At 33.2% G+C, this 26,170-nt stretch overlaps 1 protein-coding gene across 1 annotated transcript in view; it reads right to left on the bottom strand.

Annotated features, from left to right (window-relative positions):
* Positions 1 to 13,316: 13,316 nt before the first annotated feature.
* The window catches only part of LOC140773597 (translation factor GUF1 homolog, chloroplastic), a 47,604-nt gene continuing 34,750 nt past the window's right edge, over positions 13,317 to 26,170 (bottom strand). The window contains exons 18-22 of the mRNA XM_073116231.1: positions 25,240 to 25,327; positions 22,844 to 22,921; positions 17,732 to 17,807; positions 17,497 to 17,537; positions 13,317 to 13,869 (exon numbers count right to left, since the gene is read on the bottom strand). Of these exons, the coding sequence (XP_072972332.1) occupies positions 13,774 to 13,869; positions 17,497 to 17,537; positions 17,732 to 17,807; positions 22,844 to 22,921; positions 25,240 to 25,327 (379 nt within the window). The 3' untranslated portion in view covers positions 13,317 to 13,773. The remainder of the gene's footprint in view (positions 13,870 to 17,496; positions 17,538 to 17,731; positions 17,808 to 22,843; positions 22,922 to 25,239; positions 25,328 to 26,170) is intronic.

The raw sequence follows: 26,170 nt of genomic DNA, 5'->3' as shown, positions 1-26,170 counted from the left end.
TTATTTCTTTTCTATTGTAGTTTTGTTTGGGACATGTTTTCCCTTTGTTATAGCTAATTTTGGCATGCACGACATTCAGGTTGCTCGTTATTATACTATTAATGAACTTATTGTGGCTTGCAGGCTTTAACTGCTATTTTGATCTTTTCTAATGACGATATGTATATTGCTAACTTTTCCAACCTACATGTGGTCTTAAATGAGGCAATCTCACGTGAAGGGCATGTGGTAGGTTTAGGAGTGTTTCAAGATGTATATAGATGTAGTTTTCTTAAAATTATAAAACCAAATGACTTTTTAATTGTTAAAAAGAAAATATATTATATAAGTGGTATGTATGAGAAAAAAGGAAAGCCATGCCTTTTCCTTTTAGTTTGTAAATGGCTAAAATTTCTTTTAGTCAATCTGTAAATGATTGAAATTTAAATGATTGTTATAAGTGGTATGAATTTTAGTGTGCATCGTATATATAAATTATGCGTACTCCATTACAATAAAATGTGTATCGACTATAAAAAATATATGCACTTAATTTTATATGCTAAATTGAAAAACGTAACGTAATTAAATTGCAAACACTCCAGTCATATACACATATCGTTAGAATCTAATATAAGAAACACCGTTTTCTAACAACTTTAAGCCTTTAAAATAGTTTATGATTTAGCATAGCATTTAAACAGAAATCTTGAGTTTAAATCCTACTAGACTTATATGTTACTTAAAATATAATATTTCCAATTTTTAAAGTAAAGTCTAGCTGAGCTTAGAAGAGAGAAAGGGCTAAGGCACATACATTCTATTACTTTCTAGCTAGTGATATCCTTCGATCTTAAAGAACGCCATGAGAGGGTCATAGACTATTCACATAGCATTGACGGCCATGACGAAGTCTACATGGGCATAGTTATCCACGTATCCACATACTAAGTCATAAGCTTGTCAGCATCATGGAACTTGAGGACATTAAGAAGACGTTCAACATCCTTGACATCTGAAAGATAATCTCGACCTCCATAGCTTAGAAATAAGGGGAAGTCATTAGGAATGATAGAAATGTTGTAAGCGTGGAGTCTTTTGCCCGTATTTGTTTCATGTTCATGTCATAAGAGTCATAGTCATACTTTGCGACGATGCCTCTTTTGATCACTGTTTATTGAATAAAATATTATTGTATGTATAAGGATGGATCATACTGTTCGAACACTATATTGTATAGTATAGTACTGCTATCCAATATATAGTTGTATATATTTATTAATATTAATGTGTTAGAGACAATTTTAAATAATAATATTATGTGAAGATTGAGATATGATATTATAATATTATAATATTATAATAAGATACCATTTTCAATATATTCATTCCTTGAGTTCAAAAGTTTCTTAGTTAAGAGGTCTCAACAGTTACATATGTTTATATATATATATATATATATATATAAAATTTTTTTATTTTAAAAAATATATATAAATTTTTTTCTCAGTTTAAAAGATATATATGAGTAATGAGGCAACTCAGAAAGTATACGAAAAATAATGATAGTTTAGTGATCCAAGTGGAATCGTCTCTAATTTTAATTAGCCAAGTATATGTGTGGTATGTAACCTAGGTACATCTTACGACATGAAGTATATATTAATGTAAAGGAAAAAGTTAGCCTCTCGTAGTTATGCAAAACTTTAAAGTAACTTTTATTTGTGTCAATTGATTGCTTGATATTTCTAATCTATGACTAAGTTTTTCTACCTAAACTAGCAATTTAATCATTTTATATTAATATTAATTAGTATAAATTATTTTCCAAACTATATTATTGTTTAAATTATTTTTTAAACTAGTACAATAGTGAAATCGCTATCTGATTTTTTATTAGATTATTTAATTTTTTAATATATTAAAAAACTATTAGAAAAATTATTATCTTAGATAATAAACTTTTTTCACCTTTGTTTCTATATAAACTCTTTCAGAGAAAGCAATTTACATATAAATCATTTTCAAGGAAAGCGATTTATAAATTATTATATAATAAATTTAAAATTAAAATTTGGAAAAGTTATGATCTTTATTTTGGATTCTAAGCATAGTTGGTTGAGGGGAATAAATTATATTATTCTATTTTGTAGATTTTTTTCCATATCTTCACGATCACATATTTTACGACCAAAATGAATAACTCAACATAAAATTACGATAATCTATTTTTTTTTTAATATTTTAGCCTATTGAAAAACTGATTAATTTACTAAGAATTGTTGTATGAGAGAGCGATTTCACTATTGTACTAGTTTCAAAAATAATTTGAATAGTATTATATTTTGAAAAATAATTTTTACTATAGCAACACTTTGGTGAAAAACTCGAGAATTATATGTATGCTAGAAATACAAACTAAAAGTAAAAAAGACTCCTTGATTTTGGCCTAACTATAGGTTGTAAATTATATTTTTGTCCTACTTTTCTTTCCTAATTAAATTAAATTTCTAAAGCACAAATTTTCCTAAAATCCTATTAAAAGATCATTTATATTTTTATTTATTTAGAAAAGTGATAATTTAACGGTGTCCTAATTAAATCGTTGTCGTTGGGCTGGAACTAAAAGATTTATATCATTTGAATTATATTATTTAATCTAATTATAATTTATTTTTATCAGTAGAAACATTTATCAGAAGGCAAATTACTCTCAAGATCATTTTAAACTCAGCAATTAATCTATACAGAGGAAGAAGCCTGAAATAAAAGCTAGCAACCAATTTAAAGTTGTTAATTAGCTCATTAAGAATTCTTACTCTGACCCAGGTGAATCATATTCTTTGTGGCAGTCGATTGCGGCTCATGATCAAGGAAAACATCAACTGAGGAGGAGTTTAGGCAACAGTTCTGGCCTGTTACATTGATTTAATTTTGTTAGAAGACAGGGGAGGGGTAACACACTCTGTCATTAGACCCACCAACTCAACTTAATTAAATCCTAGATTAAGTTAACTACATGAAGGACATTACCAAATTACTTTTACCCAGCCTGAAATTTACATTCACACTAAGAACTTTATCTCCACTACAATCTAAAATATAATAATCTAGGAATTGACACATAAAATATTTGGAAAAAACTAAAAATAAAGTTCATAAATAAAAAAATAGAGGAGAAGAAAGGGTTGAGAGACTAATCCAATTTCCTTTCATTTCTAGTCTGAGATTTCCCAAAAAAAAGAAGAAAAAAAAAGAAGAAAGATATTCTAGTCATTTTAGTAAATAAATAGTTTGAACTAATACGAAATATTAACTCAGGGTATGCTATGCAAATATTTAATAAAATACAGGGTACGGTGCAATTTGTAAAGATTGAAAATGCAGTCGTAAACCACAAATACATGCAAAGGTAGGGTGGTAAATGTAAATTTTTTTTAAAAAAAGATATATATATATATATATAACGTGATTATATTGCCTCTAAGATTAAGTAAACATGATATCTACGTTATGTGTAATATATTCCACGTACCAGTAAGGATTGTCATCAAATCGTTGCAATTAATTCCAGGTTGCTTGCAGAAGATTATGATGTTCATGTTGGTGGGCAAAATTTGCTCATAGGCTATCTCTATAACTTCACAATTAATTTGCATATATGATAGTACATGTCATTTAGTCTGTCTTACAGGAGATTAAAGTTAATCATGGTATATAAATTTGAGGTATTAAAAGCAAAAATAGCCCTCAAATATAAATATCTGTATAATAAGGTGTAAACAATAATAAAAGTAAAACATAAGACTTAATGCCATATTTGAGTTCATTAAGAATTAATTACCCATTTGGATCAAACTCATGGAGCCCCAACCAGTAATAAGCCTGCAATTAATTAGCACCCTATACAATCAATTATGTGCAAATAATACTTCTTCCTTTTTTCCAAATACTTAAAATTAATCAAAGTATATCTCTACTTGAAAACTTGGCTTACTTCTGCGACGAAGGATTCAGCCAACACTCAAATAAGTGGAGATGAAACTTGATCCAAGTAAGCTATTGGGCACAGCAATGCAGCAGACCTTAACATGCCCATGATTTCATCTCGCGGCCCACACCGAAAGAGTGCTTTAACCCTAGATGTCTAGTCAACTGCTGTGCCTCAACGTATTTCGGGGAGAACCAGCTAGCTCTGGGTTTGAGTGGCATTTCACCCCTAACCACAAACTCATCCGTTGATTCTTCAATATCAGTCGGTTCGGATCTCCACTTAGTTTCACCCAAGCTTCATCTTGGTCATGGATAGATCACCTAGGTTTGGGTCCATAAGCAGTGACAATTGCCCTATGAAGACTTGCTTTCGCTCTGGCTTCGGTGGGTTCCCTTAACCAAGCCATTGCCTATGAGTCGCCAGCTCATTCTTCAACAGGCATGCGGTCAGAGATCACTTTCTCCTAGGAAATATAGGTATCCGATGGACAGTTATATTTCTTGCTAAATGGAAGGATCTTATCAACGTCCATGAATAATAAATCATAGATCGAACCGCCGAATTGGAAAAATTCGGTGCTATCATAGTATCAACTAAGTTCACGGGCTAGAGATAAGCGGACTCAAACTGCTTGCTTAACGATGCAATGGTAATCAGAGTTCCCTAACAAAAAAGAGTGAGATTATTAGTTATTATTTTGATCCTTATACATATATACAAATCCTACTGAAATGTGTAAGAATTAAAACTATGGATGGAGTTTACGTACCAGAGAGTGGCCAACATAGTGCAACTTTTGTTTCCCTACCTGTTGGTAAACATATTGGAGAGTAGCAGGAAGATCATAGGCAGTAAGTTCATCCCATGACCAATCCCAGTATGCCTGCAGAATCAACAAAGCATGCATGCATGCATGCAATTACCACCTTGATGAGAAGCAGATTATAGAGACAATATATATGATAAAGAGATAATAATCCTCTTAGCTATTTGCCCATCTATACATAGTCGTCCCCTTTAATTATTTTTCATGGCATATTAGTCCTCTTATCTATGTAAAATTACCCAAATACCCTTGCTGTTACTTTTTGGTTTATTATTAACATATATATATATATATATAAATACCGGATCATTTGGGGAGAGTGAAATGTGAGCAAGGCTGAATTCAGTAGCCAAGTTATTCCATCCTGCCAAAATTTAAGTCTCCAAACTCAGGAAATTCCAATTTGCTAAATTCTTTTAGAAAAAAACCCTTTTCTTTTTTTTTTTTTTTTCTTTTTGAGGACAAAAAAATTACGATTTTATCCCACGTGTGATTTGGCCCGATTTCAACTTATATTTACATGTTTTAATCTTGAGTGCTTATTTTCTTATGGTCTAAACCAAATAACAACCGATAAAGTCGCCCATTGATTGAAATGAAATATAAAAACGCTTAATTTTTTCACAGAAATATAATTAGATTTGAAGATGGTTGAGGTAGTTTGATCATTTAGTAATTTAATTATGATGAAAAATAATTAGCACTAATGCTGCTAAAGAGTAGTTTGGCCGTTGGTACTATTAGTTTGGATGAAAAAATAAATTAAATATATCTTTTTCATTGCTCTTCTATATTTTTCAGTCAACTAATGAACTGCAAATACAAACAGTGTTGACATAGATATGCATTCTGAGAGAAAGTTTCAAGAGTCCTAATGGTACAAAATAAAAATTTAAGGAGGTAAAATGAGTTTTGTTCAAGCCAATAATATTACTTTTAAAAATAAAAGTTACAAATACTATTAAGTTTTGATAGAAAATCTAATGATTATAGCTTAACAAATGTGCCGGAAAGCAAGTATAATGATACAAAACAAAGTTTAGAGAATAAAATAACTTTTATCCAAAATACAGAGGAGCAAAATGTATTTATGTCATGAAAAATCTACGAGTAGCAATTTGATGTGGATGACAACAGGGTCAAATCTAAGTTCAAAATAAAGGAGTTGTAAGTTAAAATAGGCCAAACCATAATTGGTAAAATATTATAATTTACCCATCTTTTAATTTTAATTTTCTTATTACAACCAAACTTACCATCATAAGCCCATGTTGCAGTAGTACTGGTGTCTTATTTCCCCACCTGGTTGACGACCTGTGGGAATTCTTTGTATGCTTAAACTATAGCCATCTTTAGTTGTTACCTGCATCATATATTTGTAGTTAATTATATGATCACAAATTGCTATAATCACACCTCTTGAACTGTTGCCAGTTTCACAAACCTTTTATTTATTTATTATTTGTTCTGAAACTTTTACTCTCTCAACTATCTATCTGACTGATATCTCTCTAAATCACTGATGGTATTAATAAAAAAATATCAAATAATCATCTTACACTCAACATCTTTTTATTATTTTTAAAGTAAGAGTAAAATAATACTCTCTAATACGATTAACATTATTCACGTGATATTTTTCTAATAGAAAAAAAAATTAAAAGAATAACTAATAAGAGAGACATTTCAAAGATTCTACGTAGCTAAAGGAGGTAATTAAATATGAATATATCCAAAAAATAAATGAGGGAATGTACGTATATGATGCAAACAGTTCAAAGGGACTGGGTATAATTATTCCTAATTAGTTAGTTCAAGGATTATGAGTTAAAATAAAAGAAGAACAAAACCACTGTAGCTAGTAGTCACATTTCTAGTGTTTCTTTGGTTATTATTGTATGGAAATTAATGTGATAAAGTGGGATAATTAATTACAGTGTGTTCTTCGCATTGGTAGCCATAGATCTCCACCCTGGAATTGCATGTACCATTGGCAATGGCAGTTGTTGCCGGAGCTAACGCACAGTGAACTTACGAATCTCTCCACCTAGAGAGGCATCAGTTGCTAATCCAAAGAAGAGAAGCCAGACAAACATGAGCCAGAAACTTATTCTTGCCATTGTTTAGAATTCCTCTATATATGATCATTGCGTAACTCTTCCTCTCTTTCTATCTTTATAGTTGGAGAGGATGGAAGGTTTAATAAGTCGCCTGTACGTGAAATCATAAAATAGATGGGCTTAATATGTGTGAACGCTGCAGACACCGTGCCGTACGTGAGTGGGTATGTATATATTGAGAATATATAGACCATATATAAGATAGATATGCACTCTAGCTATCTCGTCACTAAAGAGCCAAAAAGTTTCAGGATATTGCATGCTGGAAGAATATATATGAAAGTAGATCGATGTAGATTCTTTCACACTGACGGAGAAAGACTCAGCCACGATCCAGATGACAATGAAGAAGATAGAGGATGCTTTACTCCAGGTTTCAATCCTAACCAAGCCACACCAAGCTAGATATGTTAGAATATTATAAACTAATAAGTATTCTATTGGAGAATTTGGTTGTTTATTTGAGAGCAACGTAAACAACGGCAACTTAAAAGAAGAGTCAGCTTAAGAACTTGAGATACGTTGAGGTGACTCCCATTTTGTATTCAGTGTACATCATATATAATTTGGATGATCAGCAACGACATTGTTATTGTATAATAAGCAATAAGTTCACGCATGGCATGAACAATAACTAACTCGTTGACGACTAGTACGACTCTTCCATAGCTAGCTACCACAAAGTTAAACCTGTAAATTATAATATTAGTAAACTATAATTCAAGTATATAAACATTCTCAACCAAAATCACTAGGTAACAAGTAATATAAGACCACTACTCCACAACTACACTACCTGATTTAATAGGCTATGATAAACCATCAAAATTATAACGGATGTAAATACAAATATACAAACAAGTTATGCGCAATGCCTCTTGCTATACAAACTACAATATGATCTATTACAATACAAAAATACGAATACTATTATAACCCTATTTTCACATAAAATTGTCGTTTATGCTACGAAACTCATAACTCATAGCTCACCTTATCTCTGATATAACAATGCCCTACCACATCTCAATTTACTATCAAGTTCCACATATATCTAATGGATTACAAAATAAAAAGAGCCATAAGCTGAGAGACCTATTTAATAGACTTTATAACTACAATTATTTTGTCATGGTAAATATGTGGATAAAATTATATGTATTAGAGTTGTACAAATTAAATTCAAGTGTCTAGATATGTCACATAACTAATGAAAGATCAAGTCGTGTCAAGAAATCAAATTACAACGAAAAGAAAAACAAATTTAGTATGGTTGTTTCAGAATCCCATCCAGAGAGGACTAAGAGAGTCCAAACATCAGCACATTATCACTTAAGGTAATACAAGTGGTATCTGGAGGCATGCGGAAACTGAAAAGAAAATATTAAAAACAATTTAACTTGAAACTTTCTCTTGAGATTCTCCAAATATGAATTGCAGAGGTTCCTCACTCTTATATAAGAGATCCAGAGGCAGATCAAAGACATCTATCCATCCATCTATCCATCTAAAGATCTCTTACCTAAAGAAATTTCACTTTCTATCATTGTGTGGAGTTAATTGTCCAAGTATTTCTCTTCTTCTATATATAAAGGAGCTAAATCAGGTCATCATCAACCTAGAGCCAATCCAAGGAAAGCTCAACATATTTCTAGTTTCATCGTTAGAGAGTATTTGGTTTCCCTCGAAGAGCTCATTTTTAATCAAGTGTGAGGAGAGCATTCTATATATTTATGTCATTAAGCACCTGATGAGCCGAATTGAGTTGTCTACCTTGACATCTACCGTAATGACATGAGGATTATGAGTTGATTCATAGGTCGGATGCTTACCAAAAAAAAACCTTCAGCTTCACAAGAGTATTTATTTGGATAGCTTTATGTTTAAGATGTTACTTAAACACTTAGACATTGGACTGCTGGAAGAGATTGTAAGTAAGTTTTATTTCTGTTGCTTAGTGGAATTGATTGATCGTTTTTGAATTGGTCTGCTACAATCCGACCACATGCGTTAAGTTAGTCAAGTTAGTCGAGTCAAGTTAGTAAGATTTATTTATTTTTTTTCAATTCAAATATAGTGGATAATCACATGTAGATCAAATATGCTAGGACTTTACTCCTATAAATAGGAGCAATCATAAGTTAATTATAATCGTTGAATTAATCTTGAGTTTAGCAAATTTATTTTTATCACCTTTATCTTTTATTAGAATCGTTAGATCATTTTTTATCTATAGGTAGATTATAACCTTAAATCTACCTTCAAGCATCCAAACTCTAGCCACCCTCTTCCACCATGAGCCACTCTACTATACGGCCGTCCACCACCACCCTTGGCCATTTGCCACCCTCCAACAACTGCCACAACATCGGATATTTACCGATTTGATCTTCTTTCACTCTTTTATTTGTAACTTTAAATCTAGATCTTGGATTTAACTAAAACAAAAGTGATTAGATTCATAACTCGTGAGGCTACTACCAGAACATTTCTCATAATTTTTTTTACGTCCGGATCGATCTAGATTTAATTCGTAATATGTTATGAGAGCAATATTTCCCGACTGATAGTTAACACGAGATTAAGAAAGGAGCAACTATGGAGGACTAGGAACTCCTCTCCGTTATTGTGACAGTTTCTTCAATGCCACCTCCACCATCGGCAACCACCGACTACGGATCACTCGCATAGGCAAACGCATTGATAGTCAGTAGACCTGTTGAGAGGACCAATGAAGGAGATGCAAACCTTTCTTAAGGATTAGAATTTCTATATTTACAGTTTCCTTAGATTAAAAATCTATATTTCAAGGAAACGTATAATTCCTAGTTTAACTACCAAATTCTACATTCAAATACGAAATTATGATAGTAATTAATACATTAAGAGACTAATTAGAGATAGTGGTGAAATAATTAGGATAGATATTCAGTAGCTACTAATTATGTATTTTGTAATTAATAATTTTATATTTTCTAGTTATTATTTAGGAATTCCTAAGATACTAACTTGGGATTTCATAAATAAGAACTCAAAATATACTATGTTATATATAATATAACATATTTTATTAAACTCAATGTTTAATATAGTAACCAATAACATATTTCATACATATTAAATGGTTTTGATCGTTTGTATCTTCAGATTTTGTATATATTAATGTCGAGTTCAATAGTAAATAACTATGGATCCTATAGTTAATAATTATGATTTCTTAATATACTAACTAGATTCTAGAGATAATTATTCTAAATATACTCTGTTATAGATAATACAAGAAATTTCATTGAATACCTATGAATTCCATAATTAATAACTATAGAGTTTATAGTTACTAACTATGACTTTCATAATAAATAACAATAGATTTCATAGTTACTACCTATAAATTCCTAGGGTTAACTAGAGATTCTAGAGTGATAATAACTCCAAACACAAACTATAGATAGTATAATTGATTTTCATTTGAGCTCAAATCTATATATAGTGACCAATAATAGATTCTTATAGTTAATACATATGGATTTCATAATTAATTACTATAAAGTCCATAGTTACTAACTACAAATTTCATAATTAATAACTATGAATCAACTTATTTCAACGGAAAGAGATATGTAGCTGCTCTTTTATTAAATTTTGCCTTCACTTCTAGCATGATGAAAGTATTTCTAATGTGTAAAAGATGAGTACTTCTACCTTCATAACAAAAGTATATTTTATGTTGATCCACTATTATTGTACACTCTATGTGAAAAAAAGCATGGTAGCATGAAGGTTTGAAGATAAGGTTTTTTAGCTGTTTTTATTATAGAGGTAAAAAAGAAAGAGTATGTTACAAAACTCTTCGTTGCAATTGACAAAAACAGTAACGGAGTGATGTTGAGTTGCTTCAGCCACCAACCTTAAAAATGTAATCCTCCTTTTTTTAGTGCTAAAGATAAATTTGTCAAAATCATGTGTTATGGATATAGTGAGGAGTGACATGACAAGATGGACGGAGATACTTTGATGACTAGCTAAATTTTTTTTCATAAGATATCTCAGGTTATCGCTCAGAATTGGTGTTTTATTTTCAATGAATTTGTATCTTGTCATCAACAAGTTCGACTAGGGATTTAAGAGCTAGACAACAAAATCTCTCTCAATTGAAGGTAGGCTAATTTTGTAAAATTTAGTTCTTTCAACATTATGGTCCTACTTTGCTTTGATTTTTTAGATACCCGTTAGACTATTAACTACGCAAATTGACTCCATTTGAAGAGCCTTTCTATGACAAAGAAAAAAGGAGACCAAAGGATTCTAATATTTAGTTAACTGAGAGAAAATATGCAATAGCAAAGCTGACAGTATTGGGAGTCTTAAATTTTAAAAATCAAAATATTATACTACTAGCAAAGTGGTGATGGAAATTAAACTGTTTAAAGATGATAGCATGTTACCCTGAAAGATCCCATACTACCATCATACTATCGCAAAAGAAACTCTTTGCAAGAAATGCATCTTTTTCCTTACTCTTTTGCTTGGAAAAGTATTCTGAAGATAAAGGCTTTGTTTCAAATTGGAGTTAATTATAAGGATAATTCTCTTTTAACCTCTTGAACTATCACCCTTTTTCACAATAACTATCTAAATATTTTCGTAGTACATAATAACCATCGAACTATTAAAAATACCTCATTTGACTCCTTTCGTTAATGGGTTATTATTTACTCATCCATTTGTGGAATAAGAATAAGCTTATTCTAGAATAAGCCTCCTTATTATAGTGTAATAACTAAACAACATCTTAGCTTATTCTAATATAATAATTTATCATTATCTCTCATTTTATCTCATATAATTTTTAGCAAATTATTTAATAATAACCCACAATTACAATATTGCTCTTAGATTAGACATCACTTGATTACACATCACCTCAACTATAGTTTAGATATCTATACTGCCACACACTATAGCGCATTGCCATGCACTACACTGCATTGCCACTGCATTGTCATGCACTGCAATGCATTGCCATGCACTACATAGTCACTACATTGTCATGTACTATAATGCATTGCCATGCACTATATAATCTCTGCATTGTTATGCACTTTAACACATTACCACACACTAAAACGCTACTGTATAGCCAATACATTGTCATGCACTACTATGCATTTATAAGTCCATATTTATTTTTAATGCAGATATATTAAGCATTATAAGCTCGTATTTTATAACAAAAAATTAATATTATTTCAAAAAAATCATTTACTACTATTACTTTAACATATACTTAAATGTATTTTCATCATTTGGAATAAAACATCACAAATTTCGAATACAATATCATTATTCTTCAATACTTTAATATTAACTTTATATCATATAAAATATAATTATTAATTCTTATACTAGTATTGAACTAAATTTTAGAAAGCTTATAGTAGTATTAACTCTTTTCCTTTTGTATTAAAAATTAGAATAGTTATACTTATTCGACTCATATTCTATATAAGTGAAAGAAGGTAGGTATAAAAAAGAGTGATAATTAAGAGAAGGTGAAAATAGAATTACCCTTTAAATATAATGCACAGAATGGGGAATGGATAGATCCATTGATGGATACGTGGGCTTTTCGGACATCTCATTTGCCACACTTTTCCCATCGGTCCACATGAATCACAGGGAGCCTGACACTATTATGTCAGAGATTGAACTGAAGAGAACCTCACTCTCTTTTCCGGCTACCACGGCGGGCAACGTCAGAAGCAACAATTACAAAGGAGCTTCAGGACATCCAATCTCTCTTGGGTGACAAATGTCTAACGACAGAAAGAAACATCATTAGATATGCTCACCATACTATACTCAAGACGACAGATTTATTCATGACCATCTTCTCCGAATAGCCTACCTAAATGAAGGGCATCTATCCCTACTCCTATCGACAAAAGTTTACACATGCTTATGATCATAATATGGTGAATTTTTTGGGAGAGAGAAACAACCGATTATTTCATTTACTGCCAACACCACCCCGCCCCTGAATTCATGATATAATTATCACATCTCTGGAGGACATGGAAGTCCTACTATCCGAGAAAATTATAAAACTAGAAAAATAAAAAATAAAAACAACATTTAACGTCGCATATGATGATTTAGTCCACTTTAAGTATAAGGGCATTACGGTAATTCACAACAGAAATAGATAAAGCTGTAATGGAAAACTAAAATGGATAGTGAGTCAAACACATAAATTATTCTGGCTTATAAAAATCTTCTCAAAAAAAATTATAGAATTTAATATGCTGACATATTATTTCAATAATAAATTTAACTTGATAAGCAGGCAAAAGTTATTGTCAATTTTTATGTTTCATAGTACTTTTTACTGCTAAAATTACATTGAGAAAATGAAATATTCCACTAAATTATCTAAAGAAGAGGATATGACATACAATAACTATTTGGGAACAAAACTATTGAAGTCATTCCTTCTTGAGCTACACATTTTGTATCAATAATGTACAGGGAGTGATACAGACGATACAGACTTTATAGATCCTTTCAACATTGCAGGTCCAGAACCATCAATGTGCCTACCTCCCGATTTTGTAGGCATCTATCATGCAAGACATTAGTGACTGATCACAAATATTGAAGAATCAGTGCACTGATTGCTCCAGGCTCATATTCCCATCTGTTCAATCTATAAGGACCAAGGAGTATCATAAATGCATGGAATTGGAAATATGCTTCCATTTTTTCGTCTCTGATTAAAATTAAGCTTCCATGTTAAGCAGAGGTCATAATCTGGATTTAAGGTCTTTCAACTGCTGTTAGATGAGCAAAATATATTATAAAACCTCCTTCTCGAGTCTCAAGACAGCCATGAAAGCCTCCTGTGGTACTTCAACCTTGCCAATTGCCTTCATCCTTTTCTTTCCTTCAGCCTGATAATAATGAAAAGGGTCAGTGTTAGTTCATCAAAGTACTGTCATATTCATATATCTCAAGACATCAGCTTTCCAGTCTAGACAGCTTAGCAACCTTGACAATACATGGCAGAGAGCAAATTTTTGAAACAAGAAACATGAGGGAGATTTGCTAATTTGAAAAATAGAATTTTTTTTTTGAGAGATAATGGGAATTTATGGCATCTCAATTGAACCATAAATTGAGGAAACAAACTCACAACCTCAGTGTGAACTGGGTGTCTCAACCACTGGGATAACTATCAAGAGACAACACATTGCATAATCTTAGATCCTTAATATGTATTTATCGATTTTTTTAAGTGTATCATTTTGTGTATGCATCTACTTTTGTGAAGGGGTACTCAGCATGAATTAGGTGTTTTATGAATACATGTGACTGTTTAATGCACTGTATATTTTTACTCAGAAAAAGGATGATTTACTGACTAAATCAAATATGCAGGAAAACAAAGGAACCATTAATGCATTGGTAAAGTGGTCATATTTATTCCTTGTGGAAGAACATCAAAAACATTATAGATGCATGACTCATCCATAAGAAACTAAACCCTTAATACGCACACAGATTTCCACACAACATGATTTATAAGGGTTTCCTTTAATTGATGACTACTTCTAATATTGAAGAAAACCCACATATAGGCATAACTGACTTTATACTGCCCTTATGAGGGAAGGCATCCTCCTTTCTAGCATTGCCTTTGCCCCAACAAGATAAGAAAAGTAAAATAAAATCACATAGTTCTTTAACCAGTCACCCTTGAAACACATCCTTTGCGGATGTAAAAGATACAAATTATAGGTTGCAAGGGTGGTGGCTCGTGGGTTCGCACAACAATGTAACACTTTTAATCCGGTGGCCAAGATGACATATGTTCGGTTTCATCTTATTGGTAACTAGCTTAGGATGGAAGATCTGACAACTTGATGTCAAGAATTCCTTCTTGTGTGGTGAGGTAGACTGACTATGGATCCTATTTCGAAGACTTCTCCAAATTATACGTCCAAATTGCAGAAGAAGATATATAGGCTCAAGCAAGCACCTAGAGTTTGGTACGATAAAATTGCTTGATTCTTTTATTTTGTGACTTTTATGTTTCAAATTCTGATCCAAGCATGTCTGTGAAAAATCGTGGTGGTATATGTATGTTATTATTTTACTTTATGTGGATGACATGATTGTTAAAAATGATTAAAGAGATTAATAAGCTTTGTGTGGACCTTTCTATCCAATTTGAAATGAAGAACTTAGGAAGCCATCATTTTCTTGCATTGGAGATAAAGGTTTTAATAATATTTTTATTTCTCAAAAGCACTATGCATAAAAGCTTATTGAGAAGTTTGATCTACAAGGAAGTAAATTATATTCTACTCTCATGAATGTGAATGTCAAACTGAAAAAAAGCGATGGCAAGATTCTTGAAGATCTAGGACTTTTTCAGACACTTGTAGATAACTTATTGTATCTTACAATTATAGAGACATATATTGCATTTTTGGTTGGAATAGTGAGCCAGTATATGCAAACACCTAGAAAGCTTAATTTGGATGACGCCAGGAGAATTCTTAGGTTTGTCAATTTCACTCTTAACATTAGTTTACTTTACAAGAAGAACACAAGTTGTACGCTTGTAGGTTTCACTGATACAGATTGGGTCGGTGATCTTGAGGAGAGGAAGTCGACATTGGGTTATATTTCTAGGTTAGGTTAGTCATGCTTGCATGAGAGGAAATATTTATGTTTGCATACCATGGCGCTCTTTAGCACGGAAAGAGAGTATAAAGCAGTGACTCTTTTAGCATAAGAAAAATGTGTATGGTTGCAAACTTTAGTTAGTGATGTTCAGAAGGAGATTGACTATCTAATGAAGGTTAGTTGTCAAACCAAAATGCAATTAAATTGGTGACAAACCCAATTTTTCAAGTAAGAACAAAACACATTAAAGTGGAGCACTTCATATGAAAGAAAAGAAAATGCTTCAAAAAGACATGGAGCTAATGGATGTGCGCTCTCGAGAGAACCTGGCAATATCTTTACTAAAGCTCTTCTGAAGGCCAAGATTGAAGAACTTCAAAGAATGCTCGATTTATTTACTTGAAAATTTGCACTAATGAGTCTTCAAAATTAGTGCTTCACTTGCTTCTCATGCTATTTCTCTTATCTAATTAGTATATTACTACCACAATCAATTTGATAGTTGTCATTAATTATTAGGAGCACTTTGGGAATAGCTTGTATTTTTTATTTAATGGTCTTGTAAAGTCATGTAACTAAATAAGCTATAGTGTGCAAGAAGACTTTAGTATGACAACCTCTAAGTCATCTTTTTCATTGGTGTCATCTTGGAAAGGAAGAGAAGGGAAAAAGATCCAATCTTGGGGTTTTGTTAGATAGAAGGTGGGTGATCTTCAATTACCTCTTACCACTCTTGTAAGCTTGTATTGTAAGTTTGTTTCTTTATTTTTTAAGATGAAAGTTATCAGCTATAAGCATTAAGTTTGTTTGGGTGCCTTGTTGTGAGGTTATTATCTTTGATCTTGCTTCCATTTGTAGTCATGCAATTTTGAGTGTAGGAAAACCTTGAAATTTTACACTTGTTTTCGGATTTGAGGATGCCAGTTTTCCCTTCATCGTATCAGAGTTTCACGACATGAGTGCAAGATGTTTGACGAAATGTCTCATTATGGGCTGAAGTGGAGAAATTTGATGGGAAGAGAATGTTTGAGCTTTGGAGGTTTAAGGTTCATGATCTATCTATGCTACAAGAGCAACACAAGGATCTACTTGATAGAGGAATATAAACCTTGAGATGACACGAAGATGGTGGATTGATGACTTTGTAATCAAGGTGGAGATTGTTGGGTCTGTGACATCAGAATCATCTAATCAAACCATGTATTCTTGACCGCTGAGCCTGTCTAGGAAGCAACTTTGGATCCAGAGTGGTGAACCCAATCATTGAGTTGAGGTAAAACTAGAAGGGTAACAAGATCTGTAAGATCTCGCATGCAACATTTCAAAGATCACCCAAACCATGATTAGTTAGCCTCCCCCTTTACTGACAGCCATGTTGACCGAGATCCTTTTAGCTGTTGGCATTTAATGCTAGCAGATCATGAAACTGTTGCTGTTGCTTCAGGTTCTCAACTCCCCATATGTTTTAGAGTTCAATCTTATTGGGCCCAATTGCGTCAAGCCCATCTTTCTCTAACCCTTTTTGGGTTAAGGTCTGTGATTGATTGGCAAGCCCGACGCAGGGCCACTCTTCTATATGTCATGCAGGCCCTTCTGTAAGATCTGTAAGATCTCAAACCAAGGACTACCCACTCCAGTCTCTCTCAGATTTCCCACTATGGCGGGCCCTTCTGAGCTTGATTCATGTACTTGATAACTAATGATTACAGCAGATAATTGAATAACCCAGAAATGCATTACATAATTAGTAATAGTAGAAAAAAGACAACTCAGAGATGATGACAAGCAAGAAAGCATATAAAATGTCCAAAATTGAAAAATTACAACTGCAAGGAGGCAAGGACATATTTAACAAGACAAGATGAAAGTGTCAGTTAAAAAGTCACCTGCTTCTTTAGCAACTTCTTTTTCCTTGATATATCCCCACCTGCATGAGAAGTGAACAATTGCAGTAGTAAATAAAATCTTAAGTACGAAACTATACAGCAGTCTCGATACATTTAAGCAGGGGAAACCTTCTGCATCTGATTTGCATGAGATCCCAAAAAAGATTTAGCAATGAAACGAGTAGCTGGGTTACAGGACCTATATATACTTGGAAGCATGTAACGTTCTACTCACCGTAACATTTTGACAGAACATCCTTCCTAATTGCTGATAAGGATTCACTCGCAATCACCTTTGCACCAATACAAGCCTGTCATGAAATAATACAATTTGCATATCAGTATTCTTAAAAGAGAAACTATCAGAAACAAAAACTACAAGTGGTCAATTGCATAATCAGAAACCACCAGCAATCAGTTTACAATGGGGAATAAAAAACAGTTTCATGGCGGTCTATTTCCTCAATTTATCAATAGCTAACAAACCAAGCACTTTGACCTTTATCAAGTAAATTTGATGCATTTAGAGAGTAAAAAGAAAAGGGCTTCTCCAAGAGAGCATCTATGTTTGAAGTAAACAGTATTCTAATTTCTGCTTGGAATTCATGATACAGGTAGAAACTAAATGTAGGAACCAAAAAGCAAATCTGATCATATGGCTGTTACAGGCTTTAAAGCTGGCAAGACAAATAGTAGCTTAGTTCTAAAAGCAGGAGTTCCTAGCCAGAATAGTTAAGATGAAAGAATTGGATGTGATAAATCCCATCAAGGATCAACTCTTTTGGGGTGCTAGGTTGAGGTAGTTATATAATTGGGAAACCACAGATTAATTGGGAAAAGAGGACCTCTCTCAACCACTTGATCCACAAACTACATTAAGGGGTCTGCCATGCCTAACACAAGCATTTCCATCACAAAATAGACCTACTACTTCAATAATCAGATCTGTCATATAAGCTTTTGACTTCAAATTTCGGTTAACTTGGTTTATGGTTGAATTTGCTACTTTACTTGGATAACTTCACTATACCCATATATTATGTTAAACAATAACCAATAAAAAATAGCAACCACCCTATTCGTAGAAAGAAATAGGGCCATCTACATGTTTGATAGCAGCCACTTATATATATACTATAGCGAGTCACTTGCTTAGGATCAAATAGGTGTCATAGTCATAAAGCAAACCTTAACCTTTTCCGGACTAAACTAGGAGCCACAAACCTTTATTAAATAACCAACAACCTAGAAAGAGGGAGAATTAATTTGCTGAAGAAAATGTAAGTCAACAATTCCGTCCCCTTACATACCGACGAACCTACAACCCCAACTCTCCATTACTCCTTCCTTGGCATCTAGGGTTGTCATCTTCCTTCTTCACCTTGTTTCACTCATCTTCCTCTAAGATCATACATTTTCTCTCTTTGAGTACCTGCTCACTTTATATCATGGATCCTAAATCGGTCGATCTTGAGTCGGATTGGTCGATCCAGAACAAGATCGGCCACAACTAATCCTAATCAAACCAGTTACGATCTGATTTTTGGCCAGTATCAGCCGGTTTCAGCTAGTTTTAACCATATCGACTAAAAACAATAATATCGATTGAAATTAATTTTTTTAAGATTCAGGTCGAATCTAAAATATAACTTAGGAAACATTAATAATTAATGTCATCAACTGCTTTATTTTCAAGTCTTTAGTTTTTTACTTCCTATCTTTCACACACACTCTCCACTTACTCTTACACTTTACCGAGTTTATTTGGCGGTGATATGAACTGAGTCTGATGCGATCAGGACAATAAATCGAGCTTATTTATCTTTTAATTAATTCATACTTATGAAAGTCATTAAGGCAAGTCTAATTAAGTCATATAAGCCATTAAGACAAATTCGAGTAAGTTATGTAAGCCACTAAAGCAAATTTAATTAAGTCATGTAAGCCACTAAGGCAAATCCTAGTTCAAGCCATATAAGTCTTTGGAGCTAAATCCGAATAAGACTCATTATATCCGACCTCTATATGAGGGGTGGGCTTTTTTGTTTATTAATCTAAGCATTTAAGTATTGCGAATTAATTATTTAGCTATTTTTTTATTATCGCATTTACTATTTTTATCGTAGTTGTTAAATCGTCTTTATCTTCATAAAAATAAATCGTAATTGTAAAATCCTTACAAACACTTAAACCCTAGCCACTACCTTCCTCCAGCAGCCACACTACTTTATGGCCAACATCCATCACGACCCTTGGCTGTTTGCGACCCACCGGTGACTGCCGCAAAGTCAGATATTTACTGTTCTACCTCGTTTTAATCTTGCTCCATTACTTTAATTATATCTTATCATCTAGATGTCCAATTGATGTAAAACTAGAACCATTAGAATCCTAACTCACGAGGCTACCATCACCTAAGTTTTCATAATTTTCTTACATCCGAATTTGTCTAGATCTGGTTTGTAACATTGGTATCAAAGTTGAACCTCCGACCTTCATCCACTTTTTTGAAGATATCTTCTAAGCTAGCCATTCGATCTGCGCGAAATTAGATTATTAGAAAGATCGCTTTTAGGGCTACAACCTATCAAAATTCCATATCGATCCAACGACCAAATCTACCTCAAACTCTCTGTAAGTTTCGTACAAATTTCTGTCCAGAAACTTATTCGAATTAGGTCAAGCCGGTTGGTATCAGAGCAAACGTACCTCGGACGATGGTTAACACGCAATTCAAGACGAACAAGGAGCAACCATAGAAGATCAGGAACTCATCTCCGTTCTTGTGGGGGTTTCCCCGGCACCACCACCGGTAGTTGCTGGGGACAAGCCACCAGCGTGGGCGGAGACATTGATAGAATTTGTGGACTCGTTGGGAGAATCATCAAAGGAGGGCTTCAAAAGGATCAAGGCGATCCAAGCCTTGACGACCGTTATCCTAGCCCAGCACGGCTAACCTGCGCCGTCGATCATGGCCGAAATCGACCCTCACAGCGTGAATGATCCAAGCCATGAGGGAGGGGACGAGATTCGATCTCCATGGAGCCCTCTCCCCACTGCATTGGTAGACACTTACTACCGTCGCTGTCGTGTTGGAGATGTTGCTAGCGCAAGGGTTGAGATCATCTTTCCCGCACACAATGAAACAATAGGGCCAAAAATCCTAGCTTTCCACTGGCGGCTATCCAGCCACTAGCAACGACCCCAACGCCATCTTCCCCAACCATGATAAAAGTTAGGGTCGAAAACCCTAGCTTTTCACCGACGACGATCTAGGTAATTTCAATCCAAGCCACCATCGTCGGCACCTTCTTTGGACCATCCGCACTCGAGCCATGGACTAAACTGCATGCACCTTGGCTCAAATCGCTCATGGCTAGGGTTTGGCCCAAGTCACCCATGGCTACAATAGATTATGGCTCAAATAAGTGAGCCCTAGAATAGAACCTACCATAGGGCCCTCCTCGTGGTAGATAAGGCCCACATGGAGATTGAGGACATGCAGTTCGAGAGCGATAGAAGGTATGAAAACCACCATGGACACCTTGAAGACAAGGTGGTTGGAAGCGTGATAGATTAATGCGAACTGGGTCAGATTGGATTGCATCATAAGGACATTGGGCTCGATAGATCAAACCTATTTATCTTTTAATTGGTTCATACTTATATAAGTCTTTAAGACAAGTCTAATTAAGTCATGTAAGCCACTAAGATAAGTTCAATTAAGTTATGTAAATTTTAAGGCAAATTTTAGTTCGAGTCATATAAGCCTTTAGGGTTAAGTCCAAGTATGATTCATTATACCCGACCTCTATATATAGAGATGCTTCTTTGTTTATTAATCGAAGCATCCATGCATTGAGAATTAATTGAGTTTAGTTATTTTCTTATTATCGTATTTACTATTTTTATCGTAGCCGTTAGATTATTTTTATCTTCATAGAAGTATATCGTAACCGTATAATCTTTCCAAGCATCCAAACCTTAGCCACCACTTTTCTTCAGCAGCCACACTACTATACGGCCGTCCACCACCACCCTCAGCTTTTGGCTACATTCCAACAACTGCCGCAACGTCGGATATTTACAGTTCTGTCCTGTTCTGATCTTGCTCCATTATTTTAATTATATCTTTCATCCAGATGTTCGATTGACGTAAAACCAGAATCATTAGAGTCTTAACTCACAAGGCTACCACCACCTAAATTTTCATAATTTTCTTACCTCCGATTTGTCCAAATCTGGTTTGTAATAGGCGGTCGTTTCGATGAGTCCAAATCTGGTTTGTAACAGGCGGTCATTCCGATGAGCATCTCTAGCTAGTCTACACTTTGGTGAACTCGGATGAGATTTTTTTCTTATTTTCTTTCTTTCTTTCTTACTCACTTTTTAACTCCTCTTTTCTTACTGCTATAAAACAACAGTAAAGAGAGATCTTGCTCTTCATGTTGTTTTGTAGTAAAAATTTGTTTAATTCAAAGTCAAAATTCATTATAGTTTTGAGTGAGTTCTTTTTTTAAGTTTTTAAAGTTCATATGTGACTAACTTCTATTTCTTATTTTTCTATTATTTATATAATTAAAAATAGTCTGATTTGATATGAGCGGTCTATATAACTGATATAGCCGATACGACAGATACGTATTGTTTTTTCTAACGGCCTATCCTGATCCCAATACCGAGTTCCAGAACCTTGCTTTATATCACTATAAAATTATCTACATTAATGTTCTTCATTCCTTTCTTTGCCCTTTGCTTGACTGCCAGACTTTAAAATGAGTTTGCTGCTGCAAAATAGTTGTTAGAGGCCTAAAGTTCAACATCATGAGCCAAAGGTCAACGGCATCCAAACAGGTGAGATCTGAAACTATTCCATCTTTTTACAGCCTATTTTCAAATTTTAATTGTTGAAATTTGTCTCTTTCAAATTCCAGGTCACAACCTTATCTAGTTAACCAACTTTTAGCCTTAATGGTCAATTTTGGTTCATGAGCAAAGAGCTTCATGATTTTAAGTTTTTTAACTCTACCAAAATTTCCTTCACATCAATAAGTAGAGAATAATCTAGCAACCTAAATTGCATTAAAAAGCCAAAATATATGACAAGTTAGTAAATTATCCATAAGAACTTTACCAAATCGTAAACAAGAAATTTATCGAGTCATAATCTTTTGACAGTTCTATAATTAATAAGAATGTTAAAACTTAAAACTGCTCTGAAAGTATACCAGATTTGTAGATTTGTCACATGAGCTCAACATTTTTCCCCACTTCCCCCACCCATTCCAATCAAAAGGAAAAGAAAGAAAAAAAAAGTAAACAAGTAGAGAAGAGGAAAGCATCTTACTTGGATTGGCACTTTGAACATCTGTCGAGGTATAAGTTCCTTTAGTTTTTGAGTTAGTGCCCTCCCAACAGAATAGGCCTACGAGGGTAGAAATAATGAGTTGCATGAGATATAAACTCTATGGTAGAAATAGAGCTATATAAACTTTACTTATTACCACAAAGAATCCAATCAACTCCTGAAATTAGCTTCATGGACTCTAGCTAATATTGCAACAGTTCAAAGTCTGCAGGAGACTATATATATTATATATATATATATATAATTTATTTATTTATAATCTGATATTACATATTGAATGTTGGGAAAAAAATACAAATTGAAACAAAGCTAGTTTAAAACAAATTATTTGGCTCAATCCTATAGAGCCATCCGTCATTTTAGACCATTCTATAAATTATAACATGTCTAAAAATCCTTATTTAAAATTTATAAAAACAGTCTTATTTGTAATTGAAGAGTTTGCTCTATGAGTGGAAAGCCGAATCATAATTAATATAGGTAGCCACCAAGTTGTCACATCATTATTTATGGCAAGATTTGAATAAATTTCCAATTACTAGAAAGACCCAACTCAGGAAACAATTATAACCAGACTAACTTGGTTGGATCAATTGAAGCAATTTCTTGTATTTATAACAACTTCGTGTGACATATTTCAGCAGTCCAGTCCCAAGCCCAAATAAAGGAGAGTTGCATTAGATAGGTTGATAGCTAGAGTAAAAATTTTCTCAAGAAAACTATGAAAATGGATCCTAGAATAATCAATGTTAATGCTAGGTTATCACTAGTTACAACTGATGCATTGCATCCCCACTACCAAGATGTAGCAATGAGCAACGAGGAGCATAACACCCTACAAGATAACACATACAAACACTTAGGTGAGCAATGTGGTGAGTGCAAGCAAAGAACTTCGATTAGCTGCATGAAATATAGGGATGCTTTTTAGGAAAAGTATAAAGCTATTAAAAAAAATGGATAGGAGAGAAATCTAGACAAATTGGAACTAGTGGATATAAAATCTTGGTATGCCTGAAGAGAAAAAAAGACAGAAATGAGGTAGGTACTAAAATGTTACACTTTCTCCAAAAAAAGAAGAAGAATCTTTTTGATATAAAGGACAAGAAGATGCTGTTTGCAATTTAATATAAATTCTCCTAACTAGGTTACTAAGTCATGGTTATGATGCAATATTCACAATATATGACAAGTAACCAACTAACCATACATATTTATATCAACCATTTTTCATGGACTGATATACATTTGGCACATGAAGTTCAGAAATAAAAATATTGTTTCTCTTCTATTATCTTTCAGTTGGCTTTAGCTTATTTCATGCTAGTATACATGAATAGCTGAAAACCTATGAACACAATCTTTAGAACTCCAGAGAAATCATATAAAATACCATATCGATATGATACTTGTTGGATCATAAATTTCTCAGTTGACTCCTTTGCATACTAAGAAACTCAAATACTTCAAAAACTCTAGCTGTAACCATATCAATTACCATATCAAATATTATACTTGTCAAATACTTTAAGGATACATGTCGGATACTTCCTTTATATGTACAATTTTTTGAAAACAAGAAAGAAAATATAGATTTTCTTTGGAAATCTCCAGGTTACTTTTTAAATACCTTCGAGATGTCATTTATTCTTTTTTGAAATTTCTAGGATACTTCTCAACTAGGACAGGAAAGTTACTATACGTAACAAATTGACCATAGATGTCATTTTATTCGTGACCTATGAATTTGAAGGGAAGCAATATTAGGATTTCATGCCACAAATGCATAATCAACTCATGATTTATAGATCAGTGTTCTTGCTCTTAACATCCATGGCTAACATTAAAGGTGTGTTTAAGTATATCTAATTCAAATAAAATACAGATATACAGAATATATGTTTTGTTTGCTGAGATATACATAGATATGCATGCACACACACAAAGAAATATATATGTACATGATATACTATATATGATCTCCATATCCTTCGTGAATCTGTATATTGTCGTACCAAATTATCAATATTCCTAATTGAATTCATAGACATTTTAAGCAAAACCTAAAGGCAACTGACGAACCAGCAGAAGTTTCATGTATTGAAACTCCACAGGATTGCAAAAACTAGATATTTTGAACCTTAAATAACATAAGCCATAAATGTGGAATATTTTGACCAAAAGCAGATACTAAGATTTTAGATGATCACGAAGAAACAAGACAAGTTCCTTTTTCATATAAATAACAAGAACATCAACCCTTACAAAAGGATAACAAAATAAAGTTTATTTTGAGTACTGTTTAATCACAAGATCTACAGCAGTATATAATAAAAAATTATAAAAATAGCGGGAAATAGAAGAGGTTATAGCACCTTGTCCTTGTGCACAATTGTTGCTAATGGCTCTACAGGCTCACCATTAATCTGGACATCAAGCTTTACCAGATCACTTTCCCTATACCTGGCAATTGAGAAAGTATCAATCAAGACAAATCTCTACAAACTGGCCTAATATGACATAATTAGATCATCCTCCAGTTCTTTAACTTAGTTGGAATATCTTATGTTATGATTGCCATGCTAGTGGCATCAGGCGTGCCTAGCTGGTCTGCCATTAGCACACTAAACAGTATTGACATGCTGAAAAGTAATTTATATTTATTCATCTCTACCATAAGGTCCACCATTGCATAATAGGAAACCCCAGAAGGTCGTACGCCACTCGTCTTGTAAGGTCCACTATTTTTTATTTATCTATTTTGTGGTGTAAAGGGTTGCACACCCTAAATTTTTTTTTCTGTTCACATCAGATGTACAGGGTTCACACATGGGGGAGTATCCTAAAAGTATGATTACACTGTTGATATATTACCTACCAGCTTTGAAATATCAGGGGGAGAAATAAGAATCTCACTTTGACTAGGTAAAGAAGATACAAAAAGTAAAAGACAAAATATAAGTCAAAGTCAAAACAAACGACCATTCTCAAATCCTAGTTGGATTAGGAAAGCCAAATCTTTCTAGGGCTAGAAAAACCAAATATTATTCAAACTATAAAAAGCAGAACTCAGGTGGGAAAGTAAAAGACCAAATAAGAGTAGTAAAAACCAAAACCGAAAAAGAATAAGAAAAGTAATCACATGACGACTTTTTTAACGAAGAAAACCTCTACTCTGTCAAAAGAAAAAATAAAAAAAATGAATCCAGACAAACTAGATCAATCTATATTATATCGTTCGTAGAAACAAGAAATACTTATTATAATTCCCTGGATAGTTTGTTGTCTTAGTGTTGAAGTCTAAAT

This window comes from Typha angustifolia, chromosome 13 (genome assembly GCF_048772165.1).
Source record: "Typha angustifolia cultivar Huaian chromosome 13, ASM4877216v1, whole genome shotgun sequence".
NCBI lineage: Eukaryota > Viridiplantae > Streptophyta > Magnoliopsida > Poales > Typhaceae > Typha > Typha angustifolia.
Note: the sequence above shows the minus strand (reverse complement) of the source record. Positions and strands in the feature narration are given on the sequence as shown.